Source organism: Leguminivora glycinivorella, chromosome 23 (genome assembly GCF_023078275.1).
Source record: "Leguminivora glycinivorella isolate SPB_JAAS2020 chromosome 23, LegGlyc_1.1, whole genome shotgun sequence".
Lineage (NCBI taxonomy): Eukaryota > Metazoa > Arthropoda > Insecta > Lepidoptera > Tortricidae > Leguminivora > Leguminivora glycinivorella.
Window position 1 is genome coordinate 6,685,187 of NC_062993.1, and position 19,393 is coordinate 6,704,579.

The following is a 19,393-nucleotide window of genomic DNA, read 5'->3' on the forward strand; positions in this document are numbered from 1 at the left end:
TGTGTATAATGTTGAAATTTTGCGTGTAACTATGTAACAAATGTACCTATTATAGCGAATTGAAGTTGTATTATAATTGTAGATTATAGATGGTAGACTAACTGACGCTCTTGCGGAAAAACTTGATGAATTGTCTATGACTCCATCCCATCTTAAATGCCGGCAACGCACTTCCAACTCTTCTGGTGTTTCGGGTGTGCTTGGGCGGCAGTGATTGCTTACCATCATTTAACCCGTCTGCTTTTTTGCCTCCTAACATAAAAAATCTACTTTCATAGACAAAACGACTAATTTTAAAACTTAATCTCGTATATGTTTATATTTATCCTGACGTTTCGAACGTGTCGTTACGTTATCATAGGCAGATTGGTGAGGAATTATATCAGCATTTTCTTGCTTCGTGTTACTTAAAAATTATGAGTGAAAAGATACAATTTTCAGCTAATTTTACAGGCGTAATGGGTTAAAGTTGAGTTCGCCCTGACAAAAATATGACAACTTATTTTGAAAGGACGAATTCTCTAAATACAACCATGGATAGTATGTATGAAGCATAAAAAGGATATTGCGGAAAAAATACCTAACAATTATCAAGACCGCAATAGCGTCAGTTTAAGTCAGAACGTACCTACCTAATAGCTAAGTATTATAGGGGCCGTAGATTTTTAATAGCTTTGTATTAATTAGCGGTTGGATCGCTGTGTAGACTATTTATTGAGTCTGGGGCTTGTGGTTACTTACTGTTAGTATAAAGGCTAAGTGCTCGATATTCGGCGGGGCGTGCGGCGTCCATTTCAAATTATTGAGTTCATACAAGTGTCCTGAGTGGACACTTCATAACGTGCTCGCGGGCGTCACGCTATGAAGTGTACGCCGCGCCGACCGAGCGTCCACTCAGTAGGCCTAGCACATGATGGCCGCGAGAGTATGTCGCCGCGAGAAAGACTACCCATCCTTATGTCATTAATACAGTTAGAAGAAGACGTGTCATCTATCTCGCGGCGACATACTCCCGCGGCCATCATGTGCTAGGCCTACAGGTATTACACTTATAGACAAAGCACTTCAAAGCAGAAACGATAGCATGATAGCGTGATAAACGATATAACCTAAAGCTGTCCTTTTCGCACTATCAGTAAGTGCGATAGTGACGGCCTTACGTTTTATCGTTTATCACGCGATTATGCTTGCCTGGCAGACCATCATAATCGAATAGGAGGCCCTAAGACATAGGTATTTTCACCGCGCGTATAGGCTAATAGAAATATTATATTTCAAGATTTCTGGCTTAAACACCACGACAAAAAGGCGAGAAATTAAAAAAAAAGTATTATACTTGTGATCTGTTTTTTTTTCTACATTTTTATCAAATTTTGGTTTGCCCTGTTTAAACTGTGACAAATAGCAATTGTGTTATTAAATTCCCAAATTGATTTATTTATATTACTGTACATTACAATTTGATAGATATCTTCTAATTTTTGAACTTAATGTTAAGTTGAATTGTTTATTATCTAAAATATTTAATTTATTCACGTTGTATTACAACACAAATAATGATTCGCCTGTGATTTATGTACAATTGATTTGTAATGACAATTTATTATTTATTGTAATTATTTATCATGATGAAATATAAATAAAAGTTGCTTTGACAAACTCTGCTTTTTTATCATCTCAGCAGTTCTCGAAAAGTTTGTACAAAAATTAAGGAAAAAGTTAAATTTGTTTTTTTTTATTCCTTTTTTGTTACCAAGATTTATTTCACGAATTGAGATTTTAGTAAGTTTTATTTGGTCATTAAGGTTCTCTAGTAGGTATCTATATTTTCTTAATTATAATAATTATCCTGTATATATCTTACGAAAGTAGACTTATATCGCGAAATGTTGGTAACAAAATAGGATCAATTAAAATTTGCTAACGTGGCTATGTACAAACTTTTCGAGAACTGCTGATATCCCCGTTTACTATTAGTATTTTTTTGAGTTGCGCCAAAATTAAAATATCATCATATCAGCACTTTACCGCCCTCTGCTAAGAATAGGCCTTTCTTCCATCCAAGTGACCCGCAATTTTCCGGATGTCGTCCACTCAACAAGCCAACGGATATCGGGTGCCAGGCAATTCTTACATCCGAAAGCGGCCGCCAATCCGTCAACATTTTAATCTACACGCATCTATCATAAGTATTAACAGCAAATTAATCTACTAATTGATTCTGATTGCACCCAACTTGTCAATAAAAGACGGCGGGAATTCAACTATTAGTTTTGTTCTTTTAAATTCGCCGCCTTTTCTACTGCTACCTTCACTGTACAAGAGCATAGTCTAGCACTGAGTTGAAGTTATTTGCTTTCCAGACTTTTCAAATATTGTTTACTATAATAGTAAAAGTTATTTTCTACTGACTAAAATGACTAAATCAGACTATCTTTTGAACTCATTTGGAAGTAGGTCATAAAAAACGTTGAACCAAATTAAATATCATTTAATCTTAAAAACACAAACTAATGTTTCTGTTTAGCTCAATGGTTGACTGGTAAAGAATGCCTCAAGGCGTTAAGTCCGCCATTTGTAGTCTTTTTTTGTAAATTGGCAATGTGCAATAAAGTTTAAATAAATAAATGAAGAGTTTTTTAATATACCCTGAACAATCCTAACGTTTCACAGTTTTGCTGTCATTGCTGTCAAAATAGAAACGTCACATTTCCCCCCTTGAGACTCGAGATCTACTTTCGTCGGGAAGAATATTTAAGAAGCCGGTTGATTTACTAACGATAAGTAACATTATTGCTACTAAAATAAGTGTTCCATATCAAATGTTAGAAGCTTTAACCATGAAACCCAACGAAGGCTCACATAAGGGCGAATATGTGGGGTGTAGCCAAATAAAACAAAGTACGGATAATGAACTCTTTGTTTTGAACAATAAATGCAGAATATGCTTAGATGCGGCCGATATCCCAATATTTGGTGACGAACTCACGCCGGATATCTCTAACGACATCGAAACCTTCGGAAGTATTGAGATAAGAAGTGACGATAATCTGCCCAAATACATATGCGAGACTTGTGAAAAGTTGCTACAAGCTGCTGTATTTTTCAGAAGGACAGCACAGCAAACTGATTTACAACTGAAGAGTCAAAAATATCAAGAAGATTCCAATACTATAAATAACAATTTAGATACTGTAAGACCTGAAGGAGGATTAATAGAGATCAATGTGGACATGGTGACAGGAAATTCTTCAAATAATATTAAAGAAGAAATTGTTGTTGAACCTTCTTATATCCTTGAGGATTTAGCAGCAATAGGTGCTTTTGATAATTCAAACGATAGTGATGACAATAATGTCAACGAAACCTTGCCTGTTATTCAAGAAAGCACTGTTATGTGTTCAGATCAAAAATATTCTTGTAAAATTTGTGATATTCCTTTTAAGACAGCTAAAGCATATTTAAAACATAAGAAATCTGCAGAGCATAAGAGAAACAGGAACTCCAAAAAGATTCAATGTGAAATATGCTTAAAAAATGTTAGCCGAGCATACTACAGTCGTCATGTAGAAGCACACTCCGCTGATGGCAAGGAGGACAAGCTAACTTGTCCTATTTGTAATAAGACATTCAACAAAACATACTTCAACTATCATATAACAAACACACATAATAGAGACAAGAAAGAATCTGAGCGTATTCAATGTTCAGTCTGCAATAAGTCATACGAAAAGCATTATTATAAATTCCATTTGGCTATTCACAATAATGATTCCTCAAGATATGTTTGCGATGCATGTGGCAAATCTTTTATTCAGCAGAGTGCTTTTAAACGCCACAGCTTGATTCATGGCAGCGAATTAGCATATAAATGTTCTCTTTGCCCTTACAAAGGGAGGCATCCGGGATTACTGAAGACGCACATGCAAACACATACGAGAGATTATCAGCATCGCTGCATGGAGTGCCCGGCACGTTTCTTAACGAAGAGTAACCTTAACAAACATGTGCAAAGACACAAGGGCCCTGTGGATTTTAAGTGTGATACTTGCAAGAAAGGTTTTTATTCAAAGCCGGAACTTGAGAGGCACTACAAGGCTGATCATTTGGGAGTGAAGAACCATGTCTGCAATATTTGTGGGAAAGCTTTTGGATACAGGAATGCTATGATGAGCCATCAGCTGAAGGTGCATAAAAGAGAAAAGTTGACGAACGGGAAAGGAAGAATGCCTTTGTATTTAGAAGCTTTTAGGAAGACTGATGATGTTGATGAATAAAATATAATTATAGTTGTAATATTAAGTAAAAATTTAAAAACATTGAAGTTTTTCATTTACTTTCTGAATCCTTTCTACTGAATTAAACATTAGCTTCACCCCTTGTAGTAAGGACAGGATTTTTTTAAATCAAAGTCAGGGGGGCCGATTTTTGAGTCTCATTCGAATTCAGAAAATTGTCACTGAAAATAATAGGCAATTCACCGTTTTCAACGTATTTTAGTAAAAGTGAGACTCAAAAATCGGCCCCCAGGACCAAGTGCTAGTAAATAAGTAGTCTCTTTGAATGGTCTCACCACATACTTTTTTTTTTAATAAATACAGTATAATACAATGGGTCTACAGAATACAATCAATAATAAAAACTAAATTAAAAGAAAAGAAAATCTTTAATAAATAAATAAAAGCTTAAATAAATAAATAATACAATGTCCATTAGAAATAACTATGTACAATAATTATAATCTTAAAACTACAGAGATCTTGTAGTATAAGGTGAACATCAATTTCAACTGAAGGTCAATTTCAAAATATTTCTATATGTTGCAATATTAACTAGAGTGCATTGAACACGCACAATACCTGACATATAAGGCGCTCTAGTTAATAGTTTAAAAAGTGAGAAAATATGTCAATTACTTAAAATTGCCCTGGTGCACCTTATACTAAATCTGGACAGAGTTACGTTTGGCTTTGATATGCTAGGTGCAATGATAGGTGGTGCTCTTTACATTGAACAGTTTTAAAACACCATAATTATGACCATAAAGTAAGAAATGCAAATGCAATATTTATTTGTGTGAAATTACTGTTAACTGATTTTTACATACATTTTTCAAAACATGTTTTGGCGGTGTGCATTGCATTTGCATTTCTTAACTAAAACAGAAAACTCATTATTTGAAAGTTAAATTGTACAATACAAAAGCAGAGCATTGAGTTGAGTTTGTTGAAAGATATTAGCTTATGATAATAGCTTTTGCTGAAAAATCTATGAAATTACATGATTTCATCTTGCTGCTTCTTAAACTCTGCTTCCAAATATGAGGGCGTCCTCCCATTGACCTTTTTCTCCCTTTTATGTACATCCAGTTGATGCCGCATCATTGCTTTCCGATAACCAAATGCCTTCCCACACAAATTACAAATGTGGTTCTTTATTCCTAAGTGTTCAGCCTCAAAATGTCTTTCCAGTATTAGTTTTGAATGGAAAGCTCGATTGCACGTGTCACATTTGAACAATGGCTCCTTATGCCTGAACATATGCTTATTCAAGTTACTCTTCGTCAGAAATCTGGCAGGGCATTCTGAACACATGTATCTGTAGTCTCCGGTATGGGTTCGCATATGCGTGTTTAGCAGGCCAGAGTTACGTCCTCTGTAAGGACACATCGTACATTTATATGGGAATTCTGTGCTATGAGTGAAATAGTGATTCTTGTATGCGCAGCGCTGACGAAACGATTTACCACAGACATCACACATGTATTTGACTATTGTAGCATCATGAAGAGCAAAATGTTCCTTATAGTAAGCCTTTGTTATTATTTTACTGCATATTCGGCATTGGACTTTTGTTTTCTTCCGTTTATTAGGTTCCTTTGAATTTTCAGAACTATCTATAGGAGAGAAGAAATTCGTAAGTATTGAAGGCCGGATATGTCTAGGTTTCTGTTCCTTGGTTTCCTGAGAGTCCCAGTCTTGAGTATCATGGTGAATTTCTTGTTTGACATGCCGTTTCCTTAGAATTTGATGTGACTGTTGTCGCCCCCTTTATACCCGACGTTGTGTAACACACATGCCTGAATCCGACTTGGGTATGGATCCGCGTGGGCAACAAGGGTTCATCATATCAGTAATACATATAACGCCATGCTACATGAGAGTAGGAGAAGGGGTCGCTTTCGACCACACTGTTATATGTATATTTACTCCAGAGTTGGCATCGCACGTCTGTTAATGAGAGTCAAGTCTACTGGCCTATCCAGAGTGACTCTCCCTGTACGATCGGTTCGCCTCCAGACTAAGTACTAGCTGAACATATAGTACTCTGGTGTCCTACACACCACCTGGACGTGGGGGCGCTGCCCCACGGGGTCCTCCATAAGCCTGCCCCCACTAGACCCGACCCTTACTCCAACTCATAACCGACCGTACTACATGCTTTGCCTGTGTGCTTCCGGTACACACTCCGGGGAGCCCTACGCTCCCCAGTCCAATGTCCTTGTATTATTTGTCTAGGTAGACACCTCAGGATTGGACTACGACTTAGTGAAACTACGTTAACCAAAGGCCGTTGGCTAACCCTTTGTTCCACTCCCATGTAGCTAGTATTGTCGATTATACAAGTATAAATATGTGTGTAAACACTCACCAGGGCAGTCTCCTGTAACGGCGTGGAGGCGCTACATGTACTCCTCATTTCATACACCCCGCGCCGTCTCACGCCACGTGCACGTACCTTGCGTTTCTTCCAATGGCGCCAATGTGCTTCCGTCCCGCCATTGGAGCTGTCATTCGAGCTGTCCGTGTTGCCACATGACAAAGTAGTAACCTATTCAATACCACTTACCAATTTACATCGCGCTCGGCGCGACACTCTCGACAGCGAAAAAAGGTTATTGCAGCAAGGCGAGCAAGCTCCGCGTCCACTCCAGGATCTTATCCCTGGCTCGAATCGCTGCGCTCCGCTTGCTCCGACCAACGCCTCTCTCCTCCGGCTGCTCCCCTGATGGTGGGACTTCATCAGGACTGGATACTCCACAGTCACCCGTAGAATCAATCTCGATGTCGGGTTGTTCATCGAGTGCAGGTGTAGGGTTCAAACTCCTTGGAACCTCCACCTCTCCAGTGACCTCCTCGACCTCAACAGAATCTGCCGCCATGGGTTCTATGTCAGGTGTCTCGTCCTCCACCTCCAGCGGGTACAGATGGCCAACAGAACGTGTTAAAGTAGAATCGTCAGTCTTGACCCTCGCTACTCTACATTCGCCATCGCTTCCTCTGATCAGTTCGTGGATCTTCCCCACTTTCCAGAGGTTCCTGTTCTTGAGGTCCGATTTCACTTGTACGAGGTCGCCTACTTGTGGTGATCGAAGAGATTTCACTCTAGGCTGCTTGGGTGAGTTTTTGTATCTCTCTCTGAGACTAGCCAGATACTGTTGGATGAACATTCTTTTAAATTCCTCCAGAATGCTATACCCTCTCTTCCAGCTTTCAACAAGGTCGCTCTTTGTAGCCGTGTTACAAGTCGGTGAATCCACGGTGGACGGTCTCATAGTTAAACATTGTCCTAGGCTTAAAAAATCTGCTGGACAGAGAACATGTTCCACTTCAGTGCCGACTCTTGTCAGTGGTCTCGAATTAAGCACATTTTCCACCTCTTTCACCACTGTTAGTAGCCTGGTATCGTTAAGAAGGTGTTTTTCCAGTGTTCTTTTGAGGCAATGTTTTACCATGCCTATCAGCCGCTCATAAAATCCACCGTGCCACGGTGCTAGTTGACATATGAATTTCCACTGGATGTCATTCTTAACGCAGAATGGCTGTTGTACCATTTCAGCAACTAACTTGAAGCAAGTCGCATTGTCTGAGTATATCCGTTGCGGCTTGTTTCTCGCAGCTATAAACCGTCGCAAGGCTAGGAGACATTCTTCAGCTGAAAGATCCTTTACAAGCTCAAGATGTATGGCTCTTACCGTCAAACACGTGAATAAAGCTATCCATCGCTTCTCTTTGCCAGTCTGGGTACTCACAAACAGCGGTCCTAGATAGTCAACACCAGTATAAGTGAAAGGTGTGTTATAATTCACTCGTTCTGGAGGTAGTGCCGGCGTAGCTGGTAAACGGTATGGACCACCTCCGTGTTTGACACACTGGGTGCAGCGTTTTAACACTTTCATCACCTGGGCTTTCCCCTGTGGTATCCAATAGCGTTCTCTGATGATACTCAATGTGTGTGGAGCACCGACGTGGTAGTTACTCTCATGGGTCTCCTTGATGACTCTGTCGGTGAACTCAGAGTTTTTTGGCAGTAGTATCGGATACTTCATGTCATAGCTCCAAGTGGTATTCGCCATACGTCCACGGCACCTCAGAAGGCCGTCTACATCGACAAAAAGATCTAAGTTTCGTGCTAAATGTGTTCTTTTACCATTTAGTTCTTCTTGAAAGTGACGTTTTTGTAGATCTTTTATCTCAGACACTCTTTTGTTAACAGTGGTCTGCTGCTGGATACCCTCTTCACTCTGATTCTCAGGATTGTCAAGTTCCATGGTTCCATCAGTAGGATATTCACCATTCTCTATGTGTGTGTTCAAATCCTGAGTCTCCATAGGTTCGTCGGGATCACTGGGACTTTCTTGCTCCAGGGCTTCACGTTGGTCAATGTTATCACCAGTGGATACTTCCTGTGTCGGTTCACCTGGGTAGTCACCCAGGACCTCCCCAACGGAAAGAAGGTTTTGATGTGACTCATAGAGTCTATTCTGGGGCCAGCAGGATTCTTCTTTGACAAGAAACTCTGGTCCGTTAAACCAAAGTTGTCTTTTCTCTTCAAACAGTTCGGGTCGTGTCGCAATGTCAGCAGGGTTTTGCTTTGTGTGGACGTAGAACATCTCTGTGTTGGGGTGGTCACGCTTTATTTCATTCACTCTGTTAGCAACAAAGGGTGGAAGCAATTTATTCGACCTCATCCAGCTGAGTACGACCAAACTGTCTGACCACAAATATTCTTTCTCAATGTCAAGATCAAGATGGTTCCTTACATATTTCAGGAGTCTACTTCCAATCAGAAATCCTAGTAATTCCAATTTGGGAATCTTCAACTCATCCTTGTCTTTGGTCTGTGACACGTGTGATTTAGCCATCAAAAGGGAGACTGATTTTCCTTGTCCATCGCCAACCACTCTGAGGTAGATGACCGCAGCATACGCGTCCTTGGAAGCATCTGTGAAGCAGTGTAGGTGGTACTTAAGTCCATTCCTCGAGACATCTGTCCCCACATACCTAGGTATCTCTGTAACCACTATAGACTTCAAGCTTTCCATGACATTCTCCACTGATTGTGTCAGCTCTGTAGGCAGTTCTGTGTCCCATTTACATTTCCTTTCACAGATATTCTGGAAGATCAGCTTCATTGACAACATGAGCGGGCATACAAAACCGCATGGGTCATACACACGTGCTAGAGCCCGAAGAACTTTCCTCTTTGTGTTTATCGGAGGATCTGTGCTGAAATGGTCTTCAGTTACATTGAGTTTCAGTGTGTCTTCTTTGACATTCCACATTAGTCCAAGCACTTTGACCTGCCCATGTTTCACCGATCTATGATGTTCTGGTATCATGTCCATGAAACTCCGGTTATTTGAGATCCAGTCTCTCATATTCATAGACAGTTGTTCAAACGTTGTTCTAGTTTGCTCATAGATCTGCTTAGCCTCCTGCAGGTCATCAGCTCCCGTCACTAGATTGTCTACATAGCATTTGTCAGCAACCTTTTCCAGCAAAGCCTTATTTGTCGTGCTTATGTAGTGACGGATCGTGGCTGTCAGCAAAAACGGACTCGCGACGACTCCAAAGGGTACCCTGCAGAACCTCAGATATAGCAGGTTATCTTCGGTAGCTTCCTTGGTTGTGTCCTTTAACCAGAGGAACCTTGTAACATCACGATCATCCTCTTGAAGTGCCACTTGTAGGAACGCCTTCTCAACATCAGCCAGTATGCCATACCTCTTTGTTCGGAACTTCAGTAGTAATGCAGTAAGGTCTTCCAACATAGAAGGTCCACTGTAAAGGCACTCATTTAGGCTTTTCTGTCCAGTAACTTTGGCACTAGCGTCATACACTATTCTACCCTTGCCATCTTGTTTGACCATATGATGAGCGAGGTAGTGGACTGGGTGGTCTCTGTCCAGGTCTGGTCCTCTCGCTACAACCTCAATGATCCCTAGGTCAAGTTGTCCTTTCAGTATAGAATCATACTCATTGACCAATGGCAAGTCCAGCCTTTTCAGGATACTTTTCAATCGACCCAAGGCCAAACCAAAGTTTGATGGCAGATCTGGTGGGTATTCGATCCAGGGCCACTTGACTAAGTACCGGCCTTCTTGATATTGGACAGTCTCATTGAAGTGACGGACTGCTTCTTCTTGCCTCGTAGCTTTAGGTGAGTCCGTAATCCCTAGGTTCTCTAACGACCACAAGAATCTGACATCTATGTTTCTTAGGGGCAAGTCTGGCTCATTGAAATACGGGCAGTTAGGGGTATGACATTGACAATATGTGACTACCGAGAGGGCTTCGCTTTTCTCTTCGATAGTAAGTTTTCCTGAAGGCACCCACCCAAAATCAGTATCCAATAACCAAAAATCTTCTGAAACCTGTATTTTTCTTCCTGTGAGGATCGCTCCAAAGTAGTCGTTCCCGATGAGTACATCAACCCCCTCTCCAACCGTACCATCATCAGCAACAATGTCAACACCAGGATACTCAAATGATGTCACTGGTACTCTGTCTGTTATTCTGGGTACTACATTCACAGTAAACTGTTTGGTGATATCACGTTTTGTCTGTATGCTGACTGTAGTTGAAGGGGATGACGTCTGCTGAGGTTCAGAGGCTCCAAAGGTGAAAATGAGCAGAAGATCCTTTTCATTGGTGGGCAGGTTTAACCTTTTTGCAGTCGCTCGGGTAATATAACTACGTTGGCTTCCACTATCCAAAAAGACTCTTCCTCTGATGGCCTTCCTAGTTAGCGGGTTTTGAAGGGTTGCCACTGCGGTCTGTAAAAAGGTATTTTTATGAGATGTGGCACACAAGGATTTAATAGCATCATCATCTAAAATGTCACTTTTCTCACCAACGGGAGCTGGGTTGGGACAGAATAAGATCAGGTGATCTCCTTTACAGCGGAAACAAGCAATCTTGCGTTTGCAGGATGATGCTGCATGATTGCGTCGGAGGCAGTGCAAGCACCTTCCCTTCACTTGTTTTTGCCTGGCTTCTACTGTGGTGTATTTACGGCAGTCCCTGCTTGCATGTCCTTTCCCTGGCAGAACAAGCATGATCTTAGTGCCTTCTTCGGAGGTTGTGCACCAGTGTTTCCTGGATGTTTTCGTTTACGGCTACTTGATGGTCTGACTTCAGTACGGACTTGCAGTGCTTCAGTCGTAGTACCTGGTACGGCAATGAACTCAGTGTCACCCACAGAAGAGGCGGATTTCTCCATAGCTGTTATAATCCTGTCTAAGCTACTTCGTATGGCTGACAAATCAGTACCTCCTCCTATCAGATGATGTTCGTGGATGACCTTCTCTGGAAACTTTGATAATACCAGGGATCTCAGATGGTTCCCTCCAATCGGCTCTCCGAGCTTTTCTAACACACGGATGTTGTGCTCTATATTATCCAGCACGCTCCGGCAACTCGCGCTAGTAGAATCTGCCTTCCGGAGGCTGTTAAGGGCTGAATAATGAGCATCAATGAGGGTGTGTGTTGAGCCGTACCGTTTCTTTAGGGTTTCAACGGCAACAGAATAGTTTGCGTTGGTTGCAGCTAATCCGGATACGGTCTCTAACGCTGAATCTTTCAGGCAGCTCAGGAGGTACATAAGCTTTTCAGATTCCTGTAAATTTCTCTGATCCACGTTAGCAACAAATCGGTCCCAAAATTCGCACCACTTTAAGTGGTCACCGGAGAAGGAAGGCAGGCTCAGTTCTGGCAACTTCGACTTGTTGACTGACTCATTTCGCCTTTTGTTGAGTTGGCATGCCGTTTCTAGGTCTGTCAATATGTCTTCGGCCTTGAGCTGGTCCTCGGTCATGCCAACTATGTCCGCCTCCGGTACAACCCTTAGGTACTGAAAGATCTCTCTTTCGAAGCTGTCCAAGCACTGTCGTAATTTTATATGGAGTCCTGTGAACTGGTCTTCACTAACGGCTCCATTAGCCTGAAGTTGTTGCAAGAGGGCTTCGGAGTCCGCAGTAACTTTTGTTAGTCGCTCATGGCGCAACTTTACTCGGCTGTATAAGCTTGCCATGGTGACGGCTGAAAATAATTAAAACAATTGGCTAATTGCACTACACTACAGTTTCATTTATAAATAATTATTAGTCTATATCAAGTTTATATTTTCAATAAAATTTTAAAAGTAGGTAGTTATACTTCTTGGCGGAGGCACTGCCGTACATCCATTTGCTTTCTTCGACGCAATCCTTTGATGTTTTTATGTCAAATGTTTTCGATAAAATACATAGATCATCGGCAACAAACTCACCCGGTCAGTCGTTTTGTTGTACGAGTAAACTTTTTACTCCCTTGTCCCGGGCGGCGGACCGAGAATGCCCACGAATCGTGAACTAAGTATTTCCAATTTGGCCGGGTATATTCCCTACTTTGGTGCAGCTGCAATGTACATAGAATACCATAATTACTTCATTACACTTAAAACTCTAATAATTGTAGAAAATAAAGCCAAACTTGGTCGCCGGGTGCGTTATGGCGGCTGAACCAAGCACCTTACATGTTTATCCGTACCTGAAATGTTGCTGCAACTCGCTTTGAGAATAATTCCCTTTGCCAAACTGGAATCGCAAGTCTCACGGCGTTGAGATATCTCTTAATATACTAAATAAGACGCCTTTTACTCACTAAACTCGCTTTACGACAACTTCGAATACCGCGAAAGTTCTGAAATTTTTTCTTTTCTACTTCGCTGGTATGATACTCCTCGCCACAGAGCATAGCAGTGCAATGGTGCGTTCCGATTCCTGATCGCGTTCGCAAGACTCCTTGACTGTCACAAAATAGTAAATCCAATCGACACGCGAAATACACCTGTATTATTACAATTTATGTGTATTATCTGCTTAACAAGAATTACTAATTGTTGTTTGTCTTATAAAAATAATTTTCCTGGTTGATTTATTTGTCACTGCAAATAAATGATCGAATCCGAACGTCCTCTTGAGATCACAGATAAGTAAATCACAGTAAGTAAGTAAACCACAAACAACTGTATAAAATACAACATGGCCAACATAACAAAAAATAATTTATAATTAAGTTTCGTTAAAATAATTACATAATAATTATTATATTCTACACTTAATCTAGCTTAGCCTAGGGTGCACCCTTTTACCGTCTAAATGAAATAGGTTAAAATAAACATGCTATTAAATTAAAACAACTTGCTCCTTTTCCATTTATTTATTGATCTCGTCGCAAGCTGTGAAATAAGCAATGATTAATATAGGACATATTTTTGAAATAAAAATACGTCACCCAAGTACCTTGAGCTCAACCAATTCAAAATTTAATTTGACTATCTTGGCAACAAGGACTTAAAAATGATCTACAGATGGAATAGCCAAAACTGATTTGGCTTCCCGTCATCACAAATCCCAGATCATCTTCACCACTTCTTGTCGCCCCCTTTATACCCGACGTTGTGTAACACACATGCCTGAATCCGACTTGGGTATGGATCCGCGTGGGCAACAAGGGTTCATCATATCAGTAATACATATAACGCCATGCTACATGAGAGTAGGAGAAGGGGTCGCTTTCGACCACACTGTTATATGTATATTTACTCCAGAGTTGGCATCGCACGTCTGTTAATGAGAGTCAAGTCTACTGGCCTATCCAGAGTGACTCTCCCTGTACGATCGGTTCGCCTCCAGACTAAGTACTAGCTGAACATATAGTACTCTGGTGTCCTACACACCACCTGGACGTGGGGGCGCTGCCCCCACGGGGTCCTCCATAAGCCTGCCCCCACTAGACCCGACCCTTACTCCAACTCATAACCGACCGTACTACATGCTTTGCCTGTGTGCTTCCGGTACACACTCCGGGGAGCCCTACGCTCCCAGTCCAATGTCCTTGTATTATTTGTCTAGGTAGACACCTCAGGATTGGACTACGACTTAGTGAAACTACGTTAACCAAAGGCCGTTGGCTAACCCTTTGTTCCACTCCCATGTAGCTAGTATTGTCGATTATACAAGTATAAATATGTGTGTAAACACTCACCAGGGCAGTCTCCTGTAACGGCGTGGAGGCGCTACATGTACTCCTCATTTCATACACCCCGCGCCGTCTCACGCCACGTGCACGTACCTTGCGTTTCTTCCAATGGCGCCAATGTGCTTCCGTCCCGCCATTGGAGCTGTCATTCGAGCTGTCCGTGTTGCCACATGACAAAGTAGTAACCTATTCAATACCACTTACCAATTTACATCGCGCTCGGCGCGACAACTGTTTTGCTGATTTTCTAAATAAGATAGCGGCTTCTAATAGAGTGTTGCATGCGTCGCATAAATATTTTGGGTAATCGTCCTCTTCTTTAACATCGATGTCACCGAAAACACGGATAGCTACAGAGATGTCCGAATGAGAGTCGTCACCGAAAATAGGTCGAGTACCAACATCCTTCAAGCACACACGGCATGTTTTAGTGACGATGATATTCCTTGAGTGTCCAGCTGAATTATTAGTGCTAGAAGTACCTGCAGTTGAACTCTCTCCAGAACCATCAAGGTTGCGTTTAAGTCTTTCGTAAGTGGCTTTTTGGAAGAGTTTCACCAAGTAGTAAGTCGACACCATGGTCACTAATTCACAAGGTTAAGGTTTAATTATGTAAATATTCTTGAAGATGTTAATTATGCATTTTTTACTAGTTCGTGAAAATAAATAATAAAAATGTACATCGATTTTTGTATACACGAATATGACAGATAATAAGTAGGTATGTTTGACAACGTTAATACACACCCGTTCCGAAATTCGGATACAATGATAGTGTATATATTATTCTAACAAATGAATAACAATATAGGACATTAAAATTAACTTCGAAATAGTCAAAAATATACTAACATTTACAAGAAAGTATACTTTTCTATTAGTATCTGACTGATTAATTGTTTTTAATCTTCAGCCTTAACGCGAAATTTTAATGGGGGTATTTTTGTACTGAACGCACAGTTGGTTCAGTTGGTTGTCAAAAGGTCATTCACCTAATACCAATTACTACAGGGTGTACCGAGGAGTGTGTACTTGCTCTAGTATAAAAACAGCGTGCAGAGGAGGGCAAAGTACGGCCAGCGGAAGGATTTTACACGTACATATGGCTAGCAACATCATAATAATTGTGCTTTTAATCTGGTCCTCCTCTGAAGTACCTGGTCTAGTTTTGGACCCCATTATTATTATCATTTGCGCTGTTCTAATAGACTGGCAATAGACTAGCCAAATGATTCAGTGGTTAGCCACAATGCCTACTACTAGACTACTACTACTACTCACAAGTCCCACACTCTTAGGCAACAAAAATCACAATTAGGTGTTCTAGAATAGTCATCATATCAGCCCTTTATCACCCACTGAGCATAGGCCTCACTTCTAGTTTATGTACATAGCTTATAAATTGACAAAGAATACAGTAAGTGTTTGGATGCGTTAAAACAGCATAAATTATGTTAAGATTTATTTTTTAAAGACCATAGTATTATGACGAATCAATTTTTAAAGGTTACATATTAGGTTGATTATCATTATGTTGCTGCTGCTTATTTTCAGCTAAATAAGATGGCATCCTCCCAAACATTGACTTCTCTCTCTTATGGACATGCCGTTGGTGCTTCATCATAGCATTCCGGTAACCAAAAGCCTTTCCACAAATGTTGCAAACATGATTTCTTATACCCAAGTGATCTGCCTCGTAATGTCTTTGTAAAAACAGTTTAGAGTGAAAAGCTCTTTTACAAGAATCACATTTGAATTGGGGCTCTTTATGTTTTAACATATGTGTGTTTAGATTACTTTTGAAAAGGAATCTTGCCGGACATTCAGTACACATATATCGGTAGTCTCCAGAATGAGTTCGCATGTGGGTTTTCAGTAGTTCTTTGTAGCGGCCCCGGTAAGGGCATATAGGGCATTTGTGAGGAAAATCATTCCTGTGACGTAAGCTATGATTGTGGTATGCACATCTTAAGCGGAAGGATTTCCCACAGACCTCACAGACCCATTGATGAGGATTTGGATCATGCATTGTAAGATGCTCTCTGTAGTATGATCTGTTCACAATTTTACCACATATTCGGCAAGTAACTTTTGGTGATAGTTTGACCTTTTCCTCATTCTTTTCTGGTTTGACTGGTTTGTAAGCCGGTTCCTCAGTTGGCCAGCTGTCTCCATCAGCATCTAACTGACCTGTAGTATCGTTATCTTCGTCATCATTCATACTATCATCATTAAAGTTCTGACTTGGCCCAGAACCATCACAATTATCTTCAACTTTAAAGTATTGATATTGTTTTAGAGCTGCTTCAGTCTGCAGCGCTTTCTTTTTGAACAAAATAGCTGTTTTAGCAAACATGTAACACTTCGTGCATAAGCTTTGAGGATAATCATCGTTTTCATCTATAGTAATACCAATCCAACTTTTTAACACCTCCAATATATCTGATGAATTGTAGTTATCATATATAGAGACACTGCTAGGTTTCAAACATACTCTGCAACTATTATGGACATTGTCTCCTGTTTTTAAGCACACAAAGTTTTTTAGTAAATATTGATAGTATTCATCAATGGCGAGGCTATCGGACTTCTTAGATAATTTCGAAATGTAATAGGCGGTTACCATTGTTCTCTGATCTCTTTCATATAAATAAGAGATATGTTAGAGTAATTAATTTAGCTGGTTTAATTTTTATTATTTATTTACACTTTTTACACACTCAATAAAGCAAAAACGCAATAACCATAACCATATGACATTCGGTTTTTTTTACAAAGATAGTTTGTAATACAGATTAAACAGAAATTCCCGCAGTATTGCAACAGGTCACGCGTGCCATGTGCAAGAACTATAGTTTGGTACAGGATTGATCCATTTCCAAGTAATGAAATATCGTAGAAAATAGGAAAATACATCTGTAGGTTGTCATTTTGACACTGACAGTTGACGTAGTTAAGCTTATGCATTAAAATTTGTAATATTTGTATTGATTTTCAAATTTCCGACTATTGTGATTGTGCAGTAATTAATTAAAAATAATAAAACAATGCGTTTTAGAAAATGTGAATGACTTACAAATACGTGAGTCAATAATGGCATCTACTTACTACATATTGAAGTTACTCCAAAAGAAACGTATGGCTCGCAAACTTCGTAATCATTCAAATAGAAACTTAATAAATAGTACACAAACAATTAAAGACAACACTTCAAGTGATATATTCAGGTGTAGAGTATGTTTAAAGGAAGGTAGGATACCAATATTTGGCGATGAAAGTTGTAGAGATATTTCCGAAGATATAAGTTTATTTGGTGACATAGTAATCACTAAGGAAGATAGTCATCCTCAGTACTTGTGTGATGCTTGTAACGCCTTACTTGATGCTGCTATCCTTTTTCGAAGAACTGCTAAAGAAAGTGAAACACTGCTTATGAAAGGTTTAGAAAATAAGACTGATGCACCTTTTGATGTAGATAATTATGATCATGAGATAAATTCAGATGAAGTTCCTCATAATGATGAATATGAAACTCAATTACAACCTGTAAAATCATACACCTGTAAGCTATGTAAGAAGAGTTTTAGAACAAGTGAAGAATATTCAAGACACAGGAGTTCCAGGGAACATAAGAATGTAAGGATACAATGTTCTATTTGTAACCGTCTGTTAACAGCTCAGCTGTATAAGAAACACTTAGCTAGGCACCAAACAGCATCACATTTGATATGTGAAGTTTGTGGCAAGTTGTATAGAAAAGATAATTTAATAAGACATTTACAATTACATAGTTTTGATTTACCATTCCAATGCCAGGTATGTCCATACAGAGGTAGATTTATTGAGTCACTCAGGATACACATGAGAACACACACTGGAGACAAACCATTTTCTTGCGACAAATGCGAGCTTAGATTCTTGACTCGGAGCAACCTTAATAGACATCTACTCACACATAGGAAAGAGAGGCCGTTCAAATGCACAGAGTGTGGTCGAGGCTTTTACACCAAGTGTGATATGGATGTACATTTTAAATCAGACCATGTGGGTATTAAGGATTTTGGGTGCAGGATGTGTGGAAGCAAGTATGGCACAAGAAAAGCACTAATGAGACATGAGTTGAGGGTTCATAAAAGGGACAAAATGGCTAAAGGAAGAGTGCCGTTATACTTGCAGAGTGGATACAGAAAACAGAGTGACGAATGTGTGTAAATTTAAAGCTGAACATGAAAAATATAACTGTAGTCCTTATCATTGCATGAATGACACTGTGTTATTTGATAATCCACTGATAATGTTTCTCATAGCCTAGATCATATTGTGGGTTTTGTTGGTAGTTGGTACCCTATCTTTTCACAAGTTAGTCTCTCAAATTATTTATACTATTATAAAAAATCTGACTAAAGGTATTGAAAATGGGTGGTTTAATAAAATAAAATGAACTTTCACTATGGTTTTATTTCTCACAATGCATGATTGATTATATTATTATAATATAGTTTTGAACTTTTAGAAGTATGTAAATAGTTTGCACTATTTTTGATTAAAATACAAAATTTATCTTACATCATTGGATTAGATGTTTATAAATTTATTATAAATACTGCATTGAAGGAAGAATAATACTGGAACTAAAACACAACCAGATGTAATATAATAAATATAAAAATTCTTCAGATTTTCTAACAGTAAGTATATTTATAAGTGCTAAGTGACTAGATTATGTTAAGACACACACATATTAAGTAAATAAGAGGGCAATCTCTTTGGTACATCTTTGGTATAATAAAAATCTAATACACAATGGAAGGTTTTAATAACAATCCTTGAATAGTTGTATAATTTCTACCAAAAGGCCACAATATCACTTCCGTTACTTGGGCTGGCTCACAGAAGGCCTAAACTGCTGATGATGATTAAGAATCTATTAGCATTGCAGGCAGTGGCGAAGCCACAATAGGGCTTAAAACCCATAATCTATGTGATTTATTACTGAATGCACATTTTCTACAAGTCTCAAAGGTTTAAGCTAGGGATGTACCGACTAGTCGCCGACTATCCGGCCACTTTTGTAGTCGACAAACGGC

The 19,393-nt window shown here is 39.6% G+C and overlaps 1 protein-coding gene across 1 annotated transcript; it reads left to right on the forward strand.

Moving 5' to 3' along the window:
* Positions 1-17,271: 17,271 nt before the first annotated feature.
* LOC125238452 (gastrula zinc finger protein XlCGF17.1-like) lies at positions 17,272-18,754 on the forward strand. The gene has a single exon (XM_048145805.1). The coding sequence runs from the start codon at positions 17,400-17,402 to the stop codon at positions 18,516-18,518; it is 1,119 nt and encodes a 372-aa protein (XP_048001762.1). The 5' UTR covers positions 17,272-17,399; the 3' UTR covers positions 18,519-18,754.
* Positions 18,755-19,393: the final 639 nt, after the last annotated feature.